Source organism: Alosa sapidissima, chromosome 8 (assembly GCF_018492685.1).
Source record: "Alosa sapidissima isolate fAloSap1 chromosome 8, fAloSap1.pri, whole genome shotgun sequence".
Lineage (NCBI taxonomy): Eukaryota > Metazoa > Chordata > Actinopteri > Clupeiformes > Clupeidae > Alosa > Alosa sapidissima.
The window spans coordinates 11,690,194-11,713,819 of record NC_055964.1 but is presented as its reverse complement, the minus strand read 5'-3'; the positions used below and the strand labels follow the sequence as shown (position 1 = coordinate 11,713,819).

The window sequence follows — 23,626 nt, the reverse complement described above, 5'->3', positions numbered from 1 at the left end:
CAGTGAGAATTGAGTGTGCATAATGCAATTCAGTGAGACAGTTAGAATCATATAGCTATGCCTTTCACCTTTTGCTTTTAGCCAGCAGCCAGACCAGCAGATACCCCGACTTACTGAAAGCAGGCTTAGTTAGTACTTGGATAAGATACCTCCTTGGAAGAGTAGGTTCCTGCTGGAAGTGGTGTTGGTGGCTGGCCAGTAGGTGGCACTCTTCTCTTTGGCCGAAAGCCACCAAACAAATATCAATCCCAATGCCCTATTGCAGTTACAGGGACACTATATGCAGGAGATGTTTTCCTTTGCATGAATGTTAAATTCAGGTCCTGACTCACCATATATTACTAGGGTGGTCCTTATCAAGTCCATTTTTTGTGTGCAAAATGTTAGTGTCTTAACCTCTTAAACTGTTCCTTTTAACTTCAAAATTAGAAATATGCTAAATGTTTGACAAAATAATGATATTTAGAGGTAGCTCAATCATGTGGAAGATTGCCTATGTTAAGCTGTGCGGCATTATTGTAATATGCAAGTAATATTAAAAGTTGCTGCAAATGAACTACATTTTATTGAAATCAGAGCAACACTGACATGACAAAAATGACAACAATCTAAAAAAAAAGGTCAAAGTTTTCAACAATGCCTCATTTCTGATGCTCAGCAGCCAGTGTTGACTTTTTGCAGGATAGATCCATCGGTGATCTTCCACCATATGAAGGAGAAACTGCAATTGTTGCAACTACTATTGATCATTGATCATTGTCCCAGTATTTGGAAATCTCCAAAATTGTAGCAGAAGAGGTGCCTTTTCCTAATGCAGTTTTGTAGCACATATTTGGGGTTCCGTGGATACAATTGTTTGAATGTTTTCATGAAGACCAAAAAATGTGCTAAACCCAAACAATAACCAAAGTGATCATTAATAGAAATATGTATTGATTCCACCAGGAAAGGTAAATCTGCTAAACCGGGTCATGGATGGATTAATTTGTATTTAGTTTCTACAATAAGTAAACTGAGACATGTATCTAAAATATGTATCTAAAATACATATTTAGGAATATATGGTGCATTAGATGCTTTTATGGAGATTTTTTTGGAATTTTACTAGCCAGTTACAATACCAATTCAAATTATCTGTTTTTACGAAAATCATCAAAATCTCAGAAAGTTTAAAGCTATTGAGCTATCAGTAATTATTATGTTACTGCCATAAAAATTGGCATGCTGTATTTTCTTTCTTATATAAAGGAACAATTTGAAGGGTTAAGAGCATGACAATTGGAGACTTTAAAAATAAGGACTACCCTAATACTGTATATATATATATATATATATAGATGTAAAGTGTATATATATATATATATATATATATATATATATATATATATATATATATATATATGTATATACTTTACATCTGATGTTTGTTAACATTGTTAAATGATGGTGATTCACTAGTCCCCTACAGTATTTTGAAGGAACCATTATTATAACAGATGGGCTAGGGCTAGGTTATTGGTAAAGTGGTTGAATAGCACACTACACATGCATGCACACACACACAAACACATAAACACACATACACACACCCTCACACACATGCACCCACACAAACACACCTACATACACAAACACACACACTCTGTACACTCTGTACAAACACACACAAAAAAGGAACAAAGTAGGAAATTAACACAATTTGACAAACTTTTTCACATTTTGTACCGCTCTGCGGTACATCTAGTTTGATTAGACGTTGGCTATGTAAACTTCTCAGAGACCTAGATAAAATGTTAAGCCCAGACAGAAGTTAAATCAGATGCCTGATTCAGACGAAGATAGGCTATGCTATTAATGATTAAGTAAGCTAAATAACAAAAATAATGTCGTAAACAAATGCCATTGATTAATGAGTGACATGCATTGCATACCGTAAAAAAATGAATTGGCAGATATCTGTCAACAAAATATTCGGTACTGCGCCTTTAATTGTAGTGGTAAAGGTAAACACTCGTCTGCGCACGTCACGCCCTATCACGGGCCACAGCTTGGAAGCAGCTTTTCTGTGAGAGAATGGATAGATTGCTTCTACCTCTGGTCAGTAGGAGTGGAGAGAAATGCGTTTTCTGAAACATGTAGAGATCAGCTTTTTTTTGACAGTTAATGAGGGAGAATGTCCGTGATTTTGTTGTTGACGTGCTTCTGAGACGCAAAAGTCACATGAATTTGAATTGAAGATGGCGGACCATGCCACTGAACCGTCGGGGAATGATGATTCAGAAGTTTCCCAAACTTTGGGGGATTTAGGAAGTGGACATTCAGAGGAAAATAACGGACATTGCACCAGTAGTCCTGAAGAATCATTCTCGCCGACATCGGTGATATATTTTAAAGAGGCTTTAAGCGCTGCCAACATTCAGTTCAAAAAAGGGTCGCCTAATCCTAACGTTACACCAGTCCAATATGATTTTCACATCGAACGAACAAAGAAGACCAAAAGTAAGTGTGGTAGGCCTATTTGCATAATAGTGTCTATAAATTACGTTGTTGTGGGGTTAGCTATGTTTAGCTGTTTTGCAAGAGAGGCTAAGATGTTGTTTACACTGCATAACCTCGGTACGCGAGTCCTCTCAATGACACCAACTTCCACTCATCCTGTAAATGATCATAACAACATGACGGAATACAGCTTTCACTGGTATAGTGATTTTATCCCAATTATCTTTGGGGTGTCAGATTGCTGGGAATGCTACAGATGTCCAACGGCGTTTGGACGTCACCTCGGATGAAGTAGGCTACTTAGCTACATAATGTTTGATAAGCATTGAAGAGAATGATTCATGATAAAGAAATGGAAAATTCGTTGGCTCTTTATCGTTTTGATGCCCAATGCTTTAGCACTGATGGGATTACTCAGCAGGCTAGGAGATAAGTAGGGCACGCTCACACAACAATAATCAAGACAGTTCGCTATAAATACACATCTAGGACAGTCTCCGTGTGTATTAGTAGTGCTGTAGACCCAACGTCAACCCTGCTTTGCTATACATCAGTTGTTTTCAACTGATGGAATTATGGAGTCGAGTTTTCGTCATTGGATGATGGGTCACTAATAGTGGTGTCAGGGACGTTGTAAAGGACTTGCCGTGCACATTCGTCCTGCTGTTGGCTCTGCTTGCAGTTATGTAATATGTGCTTGCTGCTTGGGTGCGTAATTACATTCATCTTGGTCAAGGGATCTTGTTTCATCAGTGCATTGATGATTAGTCTACTGTACCTTGAGAAGGAGCAGTGCATCTAGAGAGACATGACACAAACCTGTAGAATATGTAGGTGAAGAGAGTGGGTTCAGAAGAAAAAGGTGCAGTTACTGTCATTATTTGGAATGTGCATTTGAGCTAGTCAGGTGCTGTGACCTTAACATACCAGTAGCCCAGAGTAGGCCTACTTATGACATTTCTATGTTCATAGGAAATGAACAAGTTGATTCTAAGGCTGGATGTGTTTATGGGTTTCGGACATTCTCTGCCATATGGTAGGGTGCTGCTAAAAGTGAAAGGTGAGTAAGGGTTGGGAAAAAAGAGAACTGCTATGAGCAAGCAAATTACTAGGCTTAGGGTCATGGCCCTTGACATATGTTCTATGTCTGCATAGATGGTGCACATTCATGATCTTCAAAACAGCATCATTAGGCCTATGTGAAGTGCAACTGTGCAAAATATAGGCTATCCATGCACTGCATAGATCGGTATTAATTTTTTCGAAATGTTCAACCTCCACATCATCTAGTCGTTTGAGCACATGATGGGGGGCAGCCACGGCCGTGGCAGCACATCATGGGGGGGCAGCCATGGCCTACTGGTTAGCGCTTCGGACTTGTAACCGGAGGGTTGCTGGTTTGAACCCCGACCAGTAGGTATGGCTGAAGTGCCCTTGAGCAAGGCACCTAACCCCTCACTGCGCCGGGATTAGTGTGTGCTTCACCTCACTGTGTGCTGAGTGTGTTTCACTAATTCACAGATTGGGATAAAAATGCAGAGACCAAATTTCCCTCATGGGATCAAAAGAGTATATATACTTATACTTACTTATCAAAACTGCAATTTCTCATTCTTTTGAACATTTTGCTATACTTTTGCACAGTCATCTGCTGTTTAGTATTAGGCTACACCCCAATACATCTGCTAGGCCCAGTTGTCTACAAGCTGATATGCAAATGGATTAAACTCGTAATTTTCATCAATATCTGTGTTGTGGTATGGAATGTTTGCTAAATTACTTGTCATTCAAACCTTTATTGTTTACATGCGGTTAAGTGAGGTAAACAGACAATGGGTTCAGTCATGGTTTTAACTTTTTGACTTTGCAGAACACACTTTTACCTTCTTTTAAAATCATCCATAAGGATCTCATTCATAGGAATGGAAGGGGTTTCGTAAGAAGCAGCATTCCAAATTCAGTAGTAAATTTACTGAGTAAATACAGTAGTAATTAATACAATACAATTTGTGTCAATGTAAACTAAAAAAATTAGGGAATGATTTGTGGGAAAGCACTAAAATATTGTTGATTTCTACTTTGTCCTGTAGGCTATGTGGAAAAGATATTTTCTGAATGAAGTGAAATGTCTATGTTCATCTGCTTGTTTCTCAATCCATGAATCAGCCTAAATGACAGATACAGTAGCAAAATTGGGCATAGGCCTAGCCAAAGTCTCTGGTATAGGTCTAGTGTAATTTTATAAAACATGACTAGGCTAACTAAGTATTTTGTCAGTCTCAGTTACTAACTATATCAAGCATTCATTTTGGTGGTCAGGACATATTCTTTGACACAGTTATTTTGGTTACTAATTGAGACGACAAAATAAACATTTTGAGACAGTTACAAGCTTTGGTAGTCACTTTTGTGGTGCTGTTTGAAGAAATGGTCGAGAAATGCACTTATTGTATTTAAAGTGTTGAGTGTAATTTGTGATTAGCTTATAGATAAGGTGTACTTGACACACAGATTTCAGCACACCTCCCAGAATGTATTCCCTTTTTAGTTTTGAGCTTCTTTGTTGATTCTTCTCTTTTATCGTGTTATTGTAGGATTTGAAAGGAAGCAGTGTGAGTTTGAGACAGCTAAGCTAGTGTCCAAAATAGGTAATAAATAAACAAAATAGCAACTCAGTGTCACTCATATGGGCCACATTTTTATTCTAAATCTCATGATAATATAGTGGCTTAGCTTCATCTTCGTCATTCTGGCCAAGCATTTACACAGACTGCAGTCTCTCCCCTCCAGAGGACCTGAATCGGCCACTGATTAGCCCTCCTGGATACGCAGGCAGTTCTGCCGAAGCTCGATGCAGAGGGATATAGCCTGGTCTGTGCATCTTGAGGGCCTTTTAACTCCCTCCCCTCTACACCCCATCCCCCCCCACACACGTTTGTTTCGCTGCGCTTGCACCATCTGCTCACGTGACCCTCTACCATCCTGCTCATTAAGGCAGCCATCTTGGTCAACACCCACCCTGCGTGCATCGCTAGCCAATCCAATTAACCGTAGCGGAGGGAGCCATACATGTGTGTGCATACTCAGTGTGTGTGTCAGTGTGCTGAGCAGAGACAGGGCTGTGTGATTCCAGTAGCGCCGCTGAGGAGCCCAGCGAACAGCGCCCAAATCCGTGTTGGCCCATTCTGTGCTGAGACACGACAGAGCAAGAGAGGGAGAGAGGCAGGGCAAGCCCTTTATTTCACACGCGGGGGTTTCTACTTGCTCATTCACCAGAGGAGAACAGCCACAGCAGCAGCAGCACCACCATCACCCGTGAGCACACCAGTAGGCGCAGCAGTGGAAGACAAGGAGAAGAGGGGGGAGGTGCAGACAGCACAAGCCGAATCCGAAGAAGAATAGCATCCCTATCTGAGTCCTGCTGTTTGCCTGTTTTTTTTCTCCTCCTCCTCCTCCATCCATTCCCCGTGTTGCTCTTTGTTTTCCTCTCGTGTTTTTTTCCCTCCGCTCTGCTGATTCACTGGTGCTGTTGGAGACGACAGGCAGAGCGTAAAGAATTCTCCTCTCCTTCCTCCTTCCCCCCTCCTCCTCCTCCTCCTCGTCTTACTCTTCTTTATTTTCTGCTATTCTCTCTGGATTTTTTTCCCACTTGTTTTTTTGGAGAGGTGCCTGGCTTGGTTTGGGTGAGCAAGCGAGGAGGGGACCTTTTCCTGGAATCCGTGGCGGCGGTGGCGTTGTTGTTGTTATAGTAGCATCAGCTGAGTCATCATCATGTCCGACCTGACGCCTCAGAGCGACGCCCCAACCCCCACCACCGACAAGATCACGCAGGCCGCCCGCGAGACCATTTACCTCTGCAACTTCCGCGTGTCCGTGGACGGAGAATGGCTGTGTCTGCGCGAACTCAACGACATCTCCCTCACGCCCGACCCCGAGCCGGCCCACGAAGGTATGTCCAGGCAGGGCCAGGCTCCAGCCTCCCCCGGCATCGGTGGGACTGGGTTAGCCGTAGCATGAGGCGCCAGACGCAAGGCCCTCACTGAGGTTGGGCAGTGCTCTTGTGGCAGCCTCCTTATGAGCTCTGCGCATGCATTTTGCATCCAGACACACACACACTCACACACACACACACACACACACACACACACACGTTTGTGTCTGGAAGTCTGAGAGTATCATTTCTTTATTCCATTGTAGAATTTCCAGTAGCTGTGCATCTATTGCCATGCCGACCATCCTCCATCCCTTAGGGTGTTGCCTGTGAAAGCAGGAAAATTATTTGTGTAGAGGACACATTTTTGTCAGTGAGGTGTGTCAACAATGGAGCTGTTAGCCCTGTATGTTCATTTCTCTTTTGCAAATGCAAATGCATGGAAACAATGCATCTGTATTTAGTTCATGTAAATGTGCCTTATTTATCATTTAACAAGACTGTGAAGTTAAACTGTCACCTTCCCTTTATGCTATCTAGTAATTGGTCCATAGCCTTTCCCCCATAAGCTATTTTGAAGAATGTCACCATTCCAAGCAAACACTCATCTGCAGTGTTTTTGTTTAACATGTTGTGGTGATTCAGTGCTTAGCCAGTCTACAGCAATGGCAGCAGTACAGATAAAGGCCTTTGCTTGTTTGTTGCACTGGTCCCCTTCATTTTGAAATGTGATTACGCCTAAATTAGAGGACATTTTTTCACCAAGATTAGATTTCAGGATCCTCTGGTCCCCTGGTCTGGTACGTGGACAAATAGCTCTGTCTTTCCAGATGAGAAATACTGAGAATCTTATCCTGACTTCTGAGTGTCCTCCTCTGCTCTGCATTTGGCAAATTCTGCATTTGGCAAATTCTGTCTTTCATGCCATTCTGATCATCCTGTATATTACATGTTTAGGCCACTAACCTCTATCTTGTAAATTATGTTTCTCTCCATGTGAAATTGATCTTGCTTTATAAAATTCCACTGAATTCTGTATCCTAATCCAAATATTTCTCATCATAACAGTAATGGTAGTTTAACTAGTTATTTTCTTTTCATTAATTATTAATCTGACACAAGCTGTATGTTTCAGACCCTCCCCCAACCTCCATCAATCCATAAACCAACCCTCCTCTCTCAGGACACCAACTGCTGTACATGAGTGATCATGTCATCACTTCAGCACTATATGTTGAGGGTGAGGGGTTAATGCAGTCCCTGCAATCAGAATTGCACACACCTAGCTTGGGTAAGCCCATCCCACATAGCACCTGACACTGGCACGGCTGTGGGCCCGATCTGGCACAGATGTGGCCGTTTCCCTAACAAAGGCAGCCGTACAACACTCCAGGGAGCCTGTGGCTGTGATTGACTGCTTAAGGGTCAGCTTGAGGTGGCCAATAAGAAGGGGAGATGGAGATGTGACCACTTATCCAGAGGGCACTGTTCTGAGGGCTGTCCTTCAGCTTGCCATGGGAGGAAATGGTGGGGAAGAGAGTTGCGAATAGATCCAGTGTCCATCTGAGGTCAGAGCTTAGCACAGCACCGCAAGCAGAAGCTCGATAGGATTAAATGTGGTGTAGCCTCATTTTTACTTCCAGAACATAGCATTCATATGGATGTAGTAGAAGGCATCATTCATATCTTTTTTGTCGTTGGATAGTGTCTGTGATCAATCCAAGACTGAGCTGTATATCTTTTGGGCATTAAAAAAAAAAATCACGTCCTACCTACATGTCAAAGGCTGTGGTGGTTGATAAGCAGCTTCATAATGAATTTTGGTACATTAACTGTGCTTGGATAAATGCTGTTGAATCTGCGTTGGAGTGAATGCCTGTCCTGTTGGTGCTGGCCAGTGCCACCGTGTCCAGAGTAAATGCATGACTCAGCCATTTGAGGTGAGTCCACCTCTCAGCCAGAGCCATGCTGATGAGGCCCTTTGGCTCTTCCCTGGTAGACGGGTGAAGTGTTAGACAGGCCAGCATGGGACTGGAGTGTCAGCAGTTGTCTGTGTGCTTTTATTTGTAGGGGAGGGGTTGGGGAGTTGCTATAGACTTGACTAATGTCTCGTATGGCTAGATGTGACTTTGTCAGCGGGATATGTCTGGGAAAAACTGATTTTAAATCAGTGCTAGCAAGGTAGTTTTTTTCCCCCTAAAAGTGCCGCATTCCCAAAGCTTTGCAACACTAAGTATACCTATCTTGGGTGCATAGATGAAAGGCCTTACTAGCCTTAACAGAATCTGAACACTAAATTCAGTTGAAGAAATTTAAATTGCATTTAAAATCCTGCGTAAAAGCGTAATTTTTGTTCCTGGAACTGGTCATTAAACATCAGGACAGGTCACAAACAATTTTCCTGTTAAAACCTGACCCTTTACAGACCCTTGCTTTAACTGTTTGTAAACGATGGTGATCTCATGAGTTCTTGCTCTTGATAAGCCCTGCACAGAAAACATAGGCCCTACCTTTTTAGCGAAAAAAAGCTGTCATTATCCTGCTCTGCCTTGTGGTTTAATCCCCCATCAAAGCCCACTGCAATAGAAAGGTGCTTTGATGAGTCAGGGGAGATGTTGAGTGGTCGGGGAGGGGAGTGGCTGAGGGACCTCACATGAAAGCAACCAGTGAGCAAACTACTAATGATAGCACCCATCTCTGAAGATTAAGGGCCTGTCCACACGGAGACGCTTTTTAGGTTAAACGCAGAGGTTTTGGTTCTTCTTGGCCGAGCTAAGGGAGTGGATGACTACCTTGCACATCATGGTGGCCTACCAGTAATCCAGTGACGAAAGCTATTTGATTACCACACACATTTTTATTAAGCCTTCTTTTGGGCTCCTGGGCACCTCAGCTCCTTTTGCATGCCTTTGTCAGTCCCAGTCAATGTCATATTGCCATCGGAGAACTTTTACAGTAAATTGATTTTGTTGTAATGAAATATGCTGGGTTTAGACAGGAAATAGGCTAGTCTTCTATAGCACAGCTCGGGATGCTGTAAACAAGCATTTCTTGTGAACTGCTTTCACAGGAACCATCCCTTTCATTCAGTGGACATGTAAAATAATCGGAAGATTAGGCCCTAAGGTTTCATCTCTTTGGCAGTTTCCAGGTTATTTTATGGTGGTTTATGGTGTTTTATAGAGACAGCTTTGAACTAGAGTCTGCAATTCAGTCTTGTTGGTAGTGTAATAAAATAATGATCCACTCCACCCCAGCCTTGTCTACCATTGGTTAAGGTATGGAGTGGTGTACAATGACACATGTGTTTTTATCCTTGATTTTTTTCCCCTTTCAATGTTTGGTCAGAGAAAGAGGGATAGACAGTCTAGACACATCTGTTCTTAACATCCCACTGAGGAAGTGAGGTAAGATGGGCACGTCTGCACTGAGACACAGGATTGAGTGTTTGTAGTGCCACTACCTATCCTTTGTTCTTAGGGATTGGAGCAAGTGGCAGGGAAGAATAGCACTGCTAAAATGGAGAATGGGCCTCATAAATGTAAACCCATTTAGAATTGGGTTGGAAGTTGAGAATCTGAAATGGCAAATAAGTCATCCAATGGAATGGACTATAAAAGACATCGTTGTGAGCACAATTGTCATTCAGATGTTAAGAACATTTCATCTGGGCTTGGCTTCAAGGCCTGCATAACCAAGTTGAATAGAATTGCATGAGATTATGAGAAGTATCTGGTCTTGCACTAAATAAAATGCCATTGGATTACATCTTTCTTTTCTTATCGAGGTTTCTTTTTAATTTCCACTCATAATATGCATGACACGTTCTTGTTTTGTCCTGTCTTCCCTTTTCCTTTTCTTTTCTCTCATTGCCCGTTGCAAAGACTCATGGGAGGATTTCACAGATTTGGTGGAACAAATGCGCTTGCTTGATGAGTTTAAAGGTGCGTATGGCCAGCATCCGCCCCGCCCTGTTCCGGCCCCCGACAGAGCTCCGCCCCATTTCAACCCACCTGCTGAAGGAGGACTCGGATCGTGTCCCTGCATGGCCGTGCTACACACACACACACACACACACACACACACAGACTCCCATGCACACTCTCTCTAGGCGACCTTGCTGCTGTCACAGCCTCCATATGCCACATTCTGAGTCTCCCATTTACCCCTCTCCATTTTCACAGTCCTCTTTTTGTATTCATTTTCATTCGTTTTTCTTTTCCCCTGTTCATCCCAGCATTCTGTCCTTTTGGCTTCAGTGGCTGGGAGTGGCATGTGGTCGTGTCTTGGCACTGCGGTCATCCTCCATGCTCATGTCTGATCTGCCCACGCCCTGCCTCCTCCGTTGCACTTGACTTTCTTTAGGGGACAGTTTAATTTATCTGTTAGTGTTAGCCTAGATAGATAGATAGACAAGTATATTCCATGTTTTTAAATGAATGGATTCACCACTGTGGATTATGCTGAGTTGGCCATTAACACTACAAATTCTAGCCTATGTATTGTTGTGTAGAAATAAACTTAACATTTACAGGACCATGTATTCTGCCATGTTGGTTCCTCGGAAACCCTTTTTGTTTGCACTGGTGTCGCCTATGTCTCAGCGCTTTGGCCTTCCCCTTCTCCAAACCAGCTCCTATCCTCTCCCTGATGATCAGACGGGAGCTGGTTCTCTCTCACACCTCGGCCTCTGGTAGAGGAGGAGCGCTGGGATTTGATGGGAGCTGCATCCCTGCTGTTCTGCCACCTCCTCGCTTCCAGGGGAAGTAATGAGGGTGTTTTATGCAGCTTGTAAACACACAGTGGAGGGTTCATTAGAGACCCAGACAGGCTTGGGTTTTACTCCCCTGGTGCTTTTACATAAATCCACAGAATTCCACTTTCATGAAAGTTGTGGCGTAGGTTAATTTCATATTTATTTGTTTAAAAGCCACCTTCATGTAAAGCAACTAGCTGTACAGGCGAAACAAGCTTATAGGTTATCTTATGGAATTGGTTTGAACTAGTATCCTCCAGTCGGATTTGAACCAACATTGGTGTTTTAGCATCTTGCTCTACCAACTGATCTCTAGGAATATACCAACAGTGTTGTCTCTCCCTCCTCACTCCTCACACTGGCTACAATGTTTGCTGTAGGACCCAGTCCGCACTTGTCTCAACGGAAATCATCCCTCATTCATCAGTCATTGTGATCATTTACTAGCCTATGTAGTAATCGGCTGTGCCTTGCTGTTAGGTGTGAGTGCAATATGTGTGTATGGGAGTCCTGTGCAGCTAAAACAACACTTGAGGGAATGTGTAACTGTGTTCATTATGAGTAGCTGTACACTTGTGCCTTTATCTAGAATGCTTAGTAGATTTAATTTAACAGTAAAACTGAGTCTATCCAGTCACAGTTAATTAATATGATTGGTTAGACATCTGCCAACACCAGATACTTGCAGAGCTGATTTTGTTAGCCTACTTTATTTGTCAAGGGCTTAGACTTTTATTTATTTTTTAAACTGAAATATCTCTGAGGGAAAGCAGCTTGCTTTTAATACGTCTTTGTGAAGCCTGTTGGTAATACATCCCTCCACATTGGTATTAGAGCTTTCATATCATTTTAATGAGCTGCAATACTCTCATGTTATTTGGCTCAGCTTTCTAGGCTGGAGTAGTGCTGTGCGAATGAATCACCATGCTAGCCAGTTGTCATGAATTTCTTTCTGCTGCAGGCTCTCCAAATAGGCCTGCCTGATTTAAATCTGCATGTGTGCGTTGTCCCCCCTCCCAGAGTAAGCATCAAGATTGTTAACAACTCCGTTTCCATGGGGACGAATGCATTGTTGAACTGTCTCGCCTGTGGTCCACAGATCCCAAGGACCCTATCGCCATCGAGAGGCTCAACCTGATGAACATGGCTAAGCTGAGCATCAAGGGCCTGATTGAGTCGGCGTTAAACCTGGGTCGGACGTTGGACTCCGACTACGCCCCGCTCCAGCAGTTCTTTGTGGTGATGGAGCACTGCCTCAAACATGGACTTAAAAGTATGTGGAACAGGAGATTTGTTTGGTTTTATTAATTTGTGCCTATCGTAATGTCTTACTTGATTTCAGTTGTCATGGAAGTACCAGTATCTTGGCTTTGGTGACATTGGTCAAAATTATTTTCAAAAGATCTTAAAATGCCTAACTATAATAAAGATTGGGGCTAGGTGTATGTTTATGTTTACCTAACATATGCTTTTATCCAAAGCAACATACATGTCAAGTATACATATTCAAAGAAGTACTGAGAAGTTCTCTCCTGTCCTCCCTTAGGTAAGAAGACCTTCCTGGGACAGAACAAGTCATTTTGGGGTCCGCTGGAGCTGGTGGAGAAGCTGACACCTGAAGCTGGAGAAATCACAGCCAGCGTGAAAGACCTGCCTGGACTCAAGTAAGCCACACTGTCACATCTCAGCTCTGCTGCAGTACAAAATGAGTCCTAGTGCGGGAGCGGGGGGGCACATCGTCCCCCTCTCCTGTCTAATTACTGCTTAGTGTGGGGGAACTGAGATGTCCATGCCTGCCTGCAGGACCCCGCTGGGCAGAGGGCGCGCTTGGCTAAGGCTGGCCCTCATGCAGAAGAAGCTGTCCGACTACATGAAGACCATCATCAACAGGAAGGACCTGCTAAGGTGAGAGATGCCACGGCACTGGAACAGTTTTCTTTTCTTTTCTTTTCTTTCTTTCTTTCTTTCTTTCTTTCTTTCTTTCTTTCTTTCTTTCTTTCTTTATCACCATGTGAGGTGAGTCCCATTGAGCTAAAGCTGCTCAGCTATATGCAGGGTTATATCAAAGTCTGTTTACCTTTGTACTTGGAGTTAATTACAGAAAATGTTAGCAATATCACATAGTTGCGTGCTATATTTAACTATTCCCTGGTTGTGAAGAAGGTCAAGAATGGTTGTGCAAGAGTGAAGTCTCTGTAATGAGTGACAGACTGTGTAACTTGTTGGACTTTGACTTCTCCCCACTCCAGTGAGTTCTATGAGGCCAATGCTCTGATGATGGAGGAGGAAGGAGCAGTGATCGCTGGGCTGCTGGTGGGCTTGAACGTGATCGACGCCAACCTCTGCATGAAGGGAGAAGATCTGGACTCACAGGTAAGGAATATGACCAAAGGTCTTCAACACCCCCCCCACCACCCACACCCCCAAGATTTCAAAGTCAAAGTCAAAGTCAAAGTCTGCTATTTTGTCAATTTCTTCACATGTATACAAAGAGATCGAAATTACGTTTCCCACTATCCCACGGTGGAGACAAGACATATTTTACCAATTAAGTCCACAGACAAACATAACATTCAGTAAACAATAAAAAGTAAATAAGAAGGCACATACAATGAAGAAATAAGACCAGCAAAATTGGGTTGAAATTGTGCATAGACAGTCAATATAATAGTGCAAAAGTCCAATAAATGGCTGAGGTAGTTCTGTTTGACCTAAGTAAGCAAGTGGCATAGTGGTGCAAGTTATGTAAGAGCAGCAGAAGTGTGTTGTGTTTTCAGGACAACAGGACAACAACAACAAGTTGCAAAGTGTACAAGTGGAGTAGTGCAAGTTATCCAAGATGGCAAGATAGGTCTTCAACACCCCCCCCCCCCCATGTTATTTTATTAGCATCCTTTCCAGCAGGGAATGGGAATAGTACAACATTGCAGTGATTGTTAAGTGTCTCAGTGGTCTGTTATTTCTGAATACAAAATTGCTAAACCATAAACAGATCTTTTCAAATAAATGCCAGATTAAGTTATCTATTTATTTGGTAGGTAGCAGTTTTTGGGGCAACATGCAGTACGCCAACCTGTTGTTTTTGCAAAGCCAATCACTTCATATACTAATGGTTCATGAAGAATGCAGCTTGTTGACTACAAACAAAACTTATCTGTGTACTCTCACAAGAATACAGGAAAAATGCACATTTGTAGTGTCCTAGGTGGCATAAGTATTAGCTAGAAATCATTGAGGCAGGTATAGATTCAAATGTCTCGATGGTTGGTTTTATAGGTCCATCCATCTCCTTGTCTTGCTTACTCCTTAGGTGGGGGTTATAGATTTCTCAATGTATCTGAAGGATGGCGGCCACAGTAGCAAGAGCACAGAAGGGTGAGTGTGTCTCAGACTACGGAAACTTCTGATCTGTAATTAAACGATGACCTTGGGCGCCAAGTAAGTGATTTCACATTTGAGTTCTTGTTTTTGTTTGTGATTTGTGACCGTCACAGTGATGGACAAATAACAGCCATTCTAGACCAGAAGAATTATGTGGAGGAGCTGAACAGACATCTAAGGTAGGAGATCAGTTCTCCTGTGAAACTCACTTACAGTATTCTCACATCAGTTTTGTGTGTGTGTGTGTGTGTGTGTGTGTGTGTGTGTGTGTGTGTGTGTGTGTGTTTAAGAGCGATGATTAAACATTTATCAGTCAAGTAACTTGTTTTCTCTTAATGTGCAGTGCGTCAGTCAACAACCTCCAGGCCAAAGTAGACGCCTTGGAGAAGTCCAACTCCAAACTCACAGAAGAGGTTGGTCAGGCTTCAAACAAATTTCTCTTCTTACATTGCTTGTGGTCTTTGTTGTGAGGTTAGTTGTGACATTTTTGTTATTTGTTTTTATTGCAATATTTTTAGTTGGCGGTAGCAAATAATCGTGTGATCACCTTACAAGAGGAAGTGGAGCGGATCAAGATCGAGGGCTTCTATCCTGCAGACAAGGTTCTCATGAAGTCTTATACACCACTACCATTGCACCATAAAAAATACTCAGCTAACAACATGCTCAGCTAACTCAGATAACATGTTATCCCTTGAATGCAAAATCTAGAAACGCTGAAGGCTATTTAGCCAAAAGATATGCACTAAAACACTTGATCTTCTTCTAGTTTTCCTTGCAAAATAGAAACTGCCTTATGGACTTTTATAACCAGTTATGCTGGTTTATGTGTTTATGGGGCGTGTGATCATGAGTGAGTTGTGTTCCCAGGTCCCCAGAGCGGATGGCAGTGCAGAGGGCCAGGTGCTGGGGGAAGCTCGCAAGCAGCTCAAGGAGGAAACCCAACTAAGACTGGTAATTTGTTATTTTTCCTTGAACATAGTTGGCACTTTGGTTCTCTTCATTTTGCTTTGGGTATGTGATTGCTATTGATTGTCTTGGCTCAGTGTCTGAATGACTGAAAACAAGTTCCTCATTCCCAAACTGGTTTGAGGTCATATTCTAAGAGGCCACCCCCCCCCCCCCACCCCCTCCAAACGAACAAAAACAAAACAGTACCAGTAATGTGGTATAACCGGGGATGGCTGTGTGTTTGCCTTGTCCACCTGTGCAGGATGTGGAGCGGGAGCTAGAGGTGCAGATCGGCATGAAGCAGGAGATGGAGCTGTCCATGAAGATGCTGGAGAAGGACATCTGCGAGAAGCACGACGCCCTGGTGGAGCTGCGCCAGCAGCTGGATGACCTGCGGACGCTCAACCACGAGCTGCAGCACAAGTCGCAGGTGGGGGCCGGACACCAACCACAAACCGTGCTGAAACCATGATAACGTTCACTGTTCGTTGTTACATATGACATGCCTTCCATCATACAAGAGCCTATTCATGTGAACAAGTCAACAAACAATATGTATCACTGGAAAACACATCAAATTGAAGCAAATTCAGGTCTGATTTACCACCAATGTTAGGAGAGACATTACTGTAAACATCAAAAATGTACCATGCAAATAACAACTATAGGCAGATCAACTCCTGTACTGCCAGCTTCCATGGAACTGGGGACTCTTGTCCTAAATCAGATGCAGATGAGCCATAAAGGGCATGCCTGTTCCATGCTAATTGGCAGACTGCTGCTCTGTGTCCACAGAGTGCAGAGTCCGGCTCCAAACAGAAGACCGAGATCATCAGTCGCCTGGAGGAGAAGACCAACCAGATGGCCGGCACCATCAAACAGCTGGAGACCAGGTAGGAGCCCCACCTTTTCCCTGACCCAGTCCTGCTCCCCAAAACATGCTAGCTAGCTCACATTTCATTAATTGCTTTGGTGTGAGAGACCGGTCTGGTAGCCTTGGGAACATGCTGTTTAAATCCCAGCACTCCTCATTAAGAGTACAAATTCTGATCAGATATCAGCGCTTGCACTCAAAAGGTGTGATTTGAATCATGAACATTAGAGTTGGTTAGCTGACTCAGACTCACTCATACTTGAGTGATAACGCACCTCTGTATGCCGTCTGCGTGTATTGACAAAGAAATTTTTTTTTGCTTTTTGCTTGCAATACAAAAGCAAGGAAAACTTTTGTTAGTGTTGTGATACGTGTAGGTCTGCGAATGCATTACACTGTAAAATCTCGTTAGAATATCCATGAATAACATTTACACACCCATGAATGCATTCAGTAGGAATTTCAGTACAAATGAAAAGCGTATTCCCAAGGACATTAGGAGGGGAGATCTCCGTGGGGCATTAGCTCCGCCGGGCCCCATACATATCCCCTGTACCACAGCTGTCATGCTCTTTTCATGTGACTACATGGACTCAGAAATCTGATTGACATTTTTTTCTCTCCTCGTGTTTCAAATCTCCCTAAGCTTCCTTATCCCCTCTTCAAAACAGGGGTCTGAGTTACTTGCAATAACGGTCTCTTCTTTTCTCTGTCTTTCATTATTTTATCCTTTCTTTCTCTTCATTTCCATTTCTGTCATCACTTATTTTTCTGCCTTTTTTCCCTCCCTCTCGCTCATTTGTTTTCGTGACCAGTGAGAAAGACATGGCGAAGCAGGCCAGGAGTCTTAGCTCCAACGCAGGGAAACTGCTCCAAAAGCCCCAATAGGCCTCCCCCGAGTCGCCCGTTGCATATACGAAACAAGATCTGACCTTCCGTTTTGATATTTTCATTTCCAGTCTTGCACAATATACCGTAGAACCAACTAGGTAGTTTTTTCTTTCATTTTCAAGATATAACAAACAAGAAAACAATCTGTCGCGGTTCCTTTTTCTTTTACAAATGGACTCCAATGTACATTCTCCTCTGCGGACTAGTCTGTCCAGCTGCATCTGCTTTTATTATTGTAATCTGAACGGGCTCCTGTAGTCTCTGCACTGCTGTTTCTCTGAGATTGAGCAGAGCACTTAGCGTAGCGGTGATTGCGCTTCATCCGTGCAACAGCATGGCTGCAGACCAGGCGTCTAGGCCCGGTTTCTGTTGGTCCAGGGGCGAGCGAGGCTACAGTGAACAGTTGGAGGTTCATGTATTTGAAATAATGGCATTGAATACCAAATGTGTAATCCCCTGCTCTCTCTCTCCCCATTCATACAAAGCGCCCGCTAACAAAAGGTGTTGTGAGATAAGCTTTGAGTTTTTTTTTTTATATATTTTTTTTTCCATATATATCCTGTTCAGCATTGGGCTTGTTTTTGTTTTACCTAATCCTGTTTCAGCTGGCGAATGAACGATTTTGAATTGGCTCTGCAGAGATTCAACCTTAATTGGTCGATCGGTGTCGTCGGAATTTCAGATCATATTTCTCCATAGGCTCCAATACACAGTTTGTGCTGCTGCTGGACATCATGTTAGCGCTTGCCTTTATGATTTCAGACTACAGTACCCATCATTCCAAGTGAAGTGAAGTGAACCTGAAGAAGGTGCTATTGAGCCGCTAGTTGGAGCGCTGCCGTGTTTGGTTTAGGTGTGGAGTGCGGCAGACCTAGCGCGTCCCAGAGCTAAGCGTGTTACTTGATTGACGATAATGAAATTACATACTCAGGAGGAAATTGAGGTTGTGGCGACCTATTTTGGTTGAGAATCATGTGCCTGAAATCACCTCATCTGTACATGAAGTGTTAAGACCTGCAGACAGATGTTGATGGAGAGAGAGAAAGATGGAATTTGAGAGAGAAAAGTGAAAGAGTCAGAGAGAAAGCGAGAGATGGGGAGAACAGAAGAGAGGGGAAGGAGAGAAGAGAGGGAAGCAGAAACCGAGGATGACTCACGAGCCACAGAGCTGCAGGACGTGTCCAGAACTGTCCAATTAAAAAAAGAAAAGGCTTTATGGTTTCTATGAAAGTCAAAGAGTTTGGATGGAGTTGCTTGCAACATATAGGAACCATTAAACTTTTATGTGGACTAAACATAGATGTAAAACTGTAGTTTCAAAAAACAAAAGAATAGCATAATAAAACAAATAAATCAAAACACTCTGGCGTACTTGTCTTATTCCCAAAGTCTGTCAATTTCTTCCTTTCTTTCAAGCTATCTCCTGCCATGACTTCTTCATACCTTACGCATTCATTCAGTTATGTTGTGTAGTATTCTCCCTACCATGCATTTTTCTTTTGTTTTTGTTTTTTTTTTTGTTTTTATTTCACTTTTTACTTTACCACCCGTCATCTGGCTCAACCCCAGATCCAAGCAGGCGGAGCGGCAGAGGGACCTGGCGGAGGAGGCCAACCGCCTCTTCAAGCAGGAGTTCGGGGACAAGATTGAGAGCTTGCAGGAGGAGCTAGAACAGCTGAGGAAGCAGAAGTAGGTTTCCTGTCTCTGTTTTAAACACACACACACACACACACACACACACACACACACATACAGGAAACCTTGCAGTCGGTGTTTTCCCAGAAGGAAGGGCCAGAGCTTGATTTGGCAGATCTGTTGCTGTCAGGCAGTCACATGTTTGAATGAGTGGTCACTAATAGCATAAATAGTAATGACTTATGTATGCATGTACTCAACACCACCTGGCACAGACATGATCGGTCATGGGTTTGTGTTGTCACATGGCCACTAGAGGGAGGTCTCTGTTAGGGTAATTTCTCTGCTCTACTGCGCCCTCTGGTGTATTAGCTGGTTTGTCTCTGTAAAAAAACATTTCTCTGGAAAGAGTTGATGAAGACCCACTCCCCCCCCCCCCCCCCCCCCCCCCCCCCCATCTATGTGCCTTAAATTTACATATTTAACACCTTTGAAGGCGGCAAAGACCTCTCTTGGAGGGGAGGCTGGGCAGACTGGGTGAGGGAGGAGGGGATGGTATGGGCTTGGGTTAATGGGATCTGTCTGTCGTATTTCATTTTCATTTAGACTCTTGTACATTATTACACTCTTACTTTCAATAATTAAAAAAAGGGATATTTAACAAAAGGTGTGTAACCAAAATTCTCTCATAGTATCTTTATAAAAATAAAATATTGGCATGAAAATTACACACATGGACATTATTGTGAAAAAAGATATTAAATATGTTCTAGGCATTTACTGACAGTTTAGTGAATTGCTGCAAAGGGAACGTGCTCGCTGTTTTGCAGTATACTCAGTGTGTGCGCTGTTTTGCAGTATACTCAGTGTGTGCACTGTTTTGCAGTATACTCAGTGTGTGCGTGCTCTCTAGATCCAGCTTGGAGGGAGAGCTGAAGAGGCAGAGGGAGCCTCGTGGAGGCCAGCACCATGACAACGGCTCGGGGGACAAAAGGAGCTCCGTGGCCTCTAACAAAGACAGCAGGCAGCAGGTGGAGGACATAAGAAAGGTAAAGATCCACTCCGGAGGACTCTTTACCTTTCAAATCCATGTCAACCCCCTCCCTCCTCTTCTTTCATTTTCCTTTCTTCTAGTAATCAGAAGTTGTTATACACTCTGTCTTTTAATTATTCTATTTTATGTATTTATGTATTTACTTAAACTATTTTTTTAAACTATTCCCCCTTTTATATACTATTACTCTTTGCTTTTGTTTATGTTAAGCACATTGAATTACCCCTGTGAATGTGCTATATAAATAAAGTGGCCTTGCCTTCAGTCCCCTTACAGCAGGGGTCTCAAACTCAAATGAGCTGGGGGCCAATTCTGCCAACGTCATCTGATTGGAGGGCCGGCTATTTCTGAAAATGCAATGTTCTTTTTTTCAAATACCACACAAAACTGCAAACAGAAAGTGCAAGTGTTTTTATCTAGTTTTAGATACCTGTGCTAGCAACCTTAGCTTATAAATAAAATAATGATAAAATAAATATTAATATAAATTATAAAATAAATGAAAAACATAAAAACAGGTGTGTGTGTTTCACACCAAATAAAAATATTTCCTCTCATAACTTTTTTAAACCTGGCAAACTAGGCATCAGGGTTAAGAAAGCAACACCATTGGATTTTTATATCAAAATTTCAAAAGGTCATGGCTTGAAAGTGGTCAGAGATGAAGTCCTACTGTAAATGTAAAAATCTTTGAGTAAAACAAAAGTTTATGAAGGGGGTAAATTTACCCATGTAATTTGTCACTGGATGGCAAGCACCTCAAATTATGCACCTTTCAGTAAATACTGGATGAACATATTTAAGCAGGTTTACTTTCCTTTTTTCATATTACCCACATAACAAATTAACAGGAAAACACCTAAGATGTATACCAACACCTAATATGTTGTGGTTTAGTAATAGATTACTACAATATAGGCCTACAATGAAGTATTCTGGTCAAACAGTTCCTATCGCGGGTAATCTGCAGTACCCAGAAGTTCGCATCATATTGCGGTTGACTTTGTAGTTCTTTAGAGCCCTATTTCTACTAGCCCTGCTGTCTGTACCACATCCATTACGGACACTATCATCACGATTACCACTGCAACCTCCAAGCTATGTTGGGCAGAGGGTCGAAACAAGCATGGTATGCTTAGTGGACACCGTTGTATACACGCACCTCCATTCACAGACGCACCGTGACTATCACGGTCATAGACGATCGATCATAATCTCCAAAAGGATATTCTCCTTCAGAATTAGAATAGGTGAATAACATAGCTTACCTAAGACTTCATCGCACGTGAACGTTTTTCAACATTTGGTGTAGGCCTATTTCTGCTTAATTTCTGCTTCAATTTCTGCAACACTATGGCCTGCATCGCTTCCGCGTCATTTCATATGCACGTCTTTGTGTTTCTCGCGTGTAATACAAGTATTTCCTGAAAACTTTGCGCAGCGATTTTGGGTTTGAATCAAGCTATGGATGTCTTGCACATAGTGGAGCAGAGTAGGCCTATAAATGAGATTTGTCACCGTACCTGGATCTATCTATTTTAATCAGTATCGTTGTTTGTCGCAATTAATAGCCTCAAGGGCCGGATTACATTATTATTTTGTCATACGTCGCGGGCCGGAATTGGGCAGGACGCGGGCCGGATTTGGCCCGCGGGCCGGGTGTTTGAGACCCCTGCCTTACAGTGTATTCCCACTTGATGTCCATCCTGCACTATCTATTGTGCGTATGCCTTGCCTTCTACAGGAGCTGGAGTCGGTCAGAAAAGAGAATGACACTCTACGCACTGTGCTGGAGGAGAAATCGAGTCTCAGTTCCAGCTTGTATGTATGAAGTGCAGTTTAGCATCTTTTTCAGCCCCTCTTTATTTGTTGGCTTCTTTGATTTGAATTTGTTGAGGGATTCCTCACACTTTCTTGACATCTAAGCTGTGTGTCCTTTCTTGTGTTTGAGGTCCCTATCACAAAATGAGGAAGAGGATGTGCAGGTAGTTAAGGTTTATACTAATATACTCCCACACTCTACTAACAGTGTCAATCATTACTAATGCATTGCTCAGATAATCACATCTATCTCAGTCACTGTTCCACTAACAGTGTCAATCATTACTAATGCATTGCTCAGATAATCACATCTATCTCAGTCACTGTTACTGCGTAGGTTCTTTTCTTAGTCTTCCTCCATTGTCTCTGTTCTAGGAACAGTCCTTATTCGAGGACCTTGAGCCCTTCATCTGCACAATGTGTGAAAAAGAAGACTCCTTGACCAGGACCAAGGTATAGAAGTGACCTGGCTGCCGAGGTGAAATAGTTCCCTGCCATCTTTTCACTGGTGTTAATGTTAATATATTGACTAATCACTAATGGTTGTTGGTTTATTGCCTTGTTTTGAAAGACATTTACAGTCCGACGGGCTTGAAGCTGCAGAGGGCAACAATTGTAAAAATATATGATCAAAATAAATAGACAGTAAATAAATGCTGCAAACGAGACTATAATCCTAGCAAACACTGAAGTGCTGCTTAGGTTAGGTAACCCAACACTACTTCCACAAACTCTAAAACTTACTTAGCTGTATTGTAAGGGTCAGACAAAGAAATTTGGATGGTTTTTGATCCCTAGTCTTTTTCACCTTCTGCAGCTTTTGACCTACGCTAACTGATTCTAATCTCAAGTGTGATGTTGAAGTGTATTTGGTCACTGCTGACCCACACCCTCTTGGGTCTCCTTTGCAGAAGCAGTGCAAGAACTGCAGAGGGCTCTTCTGCGAGAGCTGCCTGGCCAACGAGTTACCCCTGCCCTCCTCCATCAACCCTGAACAGGTCTGCGACTCCTGCTACTCCCAGCTTTTGCAACAGTATGCATCGAGCCCACCCTGAGGCATTCACACACACACACACACGGTGCATATCACAGATTTCATCATTCTGAATATCAGAGCGATGCACTTTTGACTCTTCAAATGGGACTTTTGAAATAAGGCATTTTTTTTTCCCGTATCAATCTTTAAACCAAAAAAAATATATATATATATATATATAAATTATCATTACTTTGGTCTAATGTGTAATGATTTACAGTCACATTTGCTTCTTGAAAGGGATGCTTAGGGATACTTTTGTTGTTTTTAAGTGCTCTGTGTGTGAGAAGCCTTTGGGAAGTAGTACTCCACTGCACACATTCATATCTGCATTGCATCTTAATCGTATCATGTCGCAAGTGATGAGTGATGTTGTCCACCAAGTGGATTTATACAGTTCTTGTATTACTTGAATTGTGTATGAAAGTTTCTTTGAACTCCCTTATCCTTTCTGCTCTTGTATGTTCTTAATAGTTTGGCAGTATATTTCATGCTTGACTAACAGAATGGCAATTATTGTAACTAGATGATGGCTGAATTGATTTAGAAATCTTTTTACTTTTTTCTGGAAAGAGTAGCACTGTTGTAAACTGTGATGGCCTAAGCCTGTAACAGAATCACTACATCTCAAACTGTGCAGGGCTGCTTTTATTATGGAATGCTGACATCATGGAGGAACACTGTTTCTTTCGCCTTCAAAACGGACTGATACTTTGTTGATCTGAAGCTGATTGACAAGTTGCATTTTACTTGATGTTTTAATAAAATTTTTAAATCTTGAGTTGTCTTGTGTGTTG

At 42.5% G+C, this 23,626-nt stretch overlaps 1 protein-coding gene across 11 annotated transcripts; it reads left to right on the top strand.

The window, feature by feature from the left end:
- The first annotated feature begins 2,016 nt into the window (after positions 1 to 2,016).
- On the top strand, positions 2,017 to 23,610 carry rufy3 (RUN and FYVE domain containing 3). Of its 11 annotated transcripts, none has more exons than XM_042100736.1 (19): positions 2,017 to 2,499; positions 10,315 to 10,374; positions 12,286 to 12,459; positions 12,733 to 12,850; positions 12,990 to 13,091; positions 13,436 to 13,559; positions 14,497 to 14,561; positions 14,681 to 14,746; positions 14,911 to 14,980; positions 15,086 to 15,169; positions 15,438 to 15,521; positions 15,781 to 15,948; positions 16,314 to 16,411; positions 18,853 to 18,972; positions 19,832 to 19,967; positions 21,717 to 21,793; positions 21,924 to 21,957; positions 22,169 to 22,246; positions 22,705 to 23,610. In XM_042100736.1, exons 1-19 carry the CDS (start codon positions 2,238 to 2,240, stop codon positions 22,846 to 22,848), a joined length of 2,064 nt encoding a protein of 687 aa, XP_041956670.1. In that variant the 5' UTR covers positions 2,017 to 2,237; the 3' UTR covers positions 22,849 to 23,610. The 11 variants fall into 11 exon arrangements, with proteins under 11 accessions (XP_041956670.1, XP_041956673.1, XP_041956677.1 ...); XM_042100739.1 differs by having other exon boundaries at positions 22,169 to 22,271; positions 22,705 to 22,842; XM_042100738.1 differs by lacking the exon at positions 2,017 to 2,499 and adding an exon at positions 5,495 to 6,448.
- Positions 23,611 to 23,626: the final 16 nt, after the last annotated feature.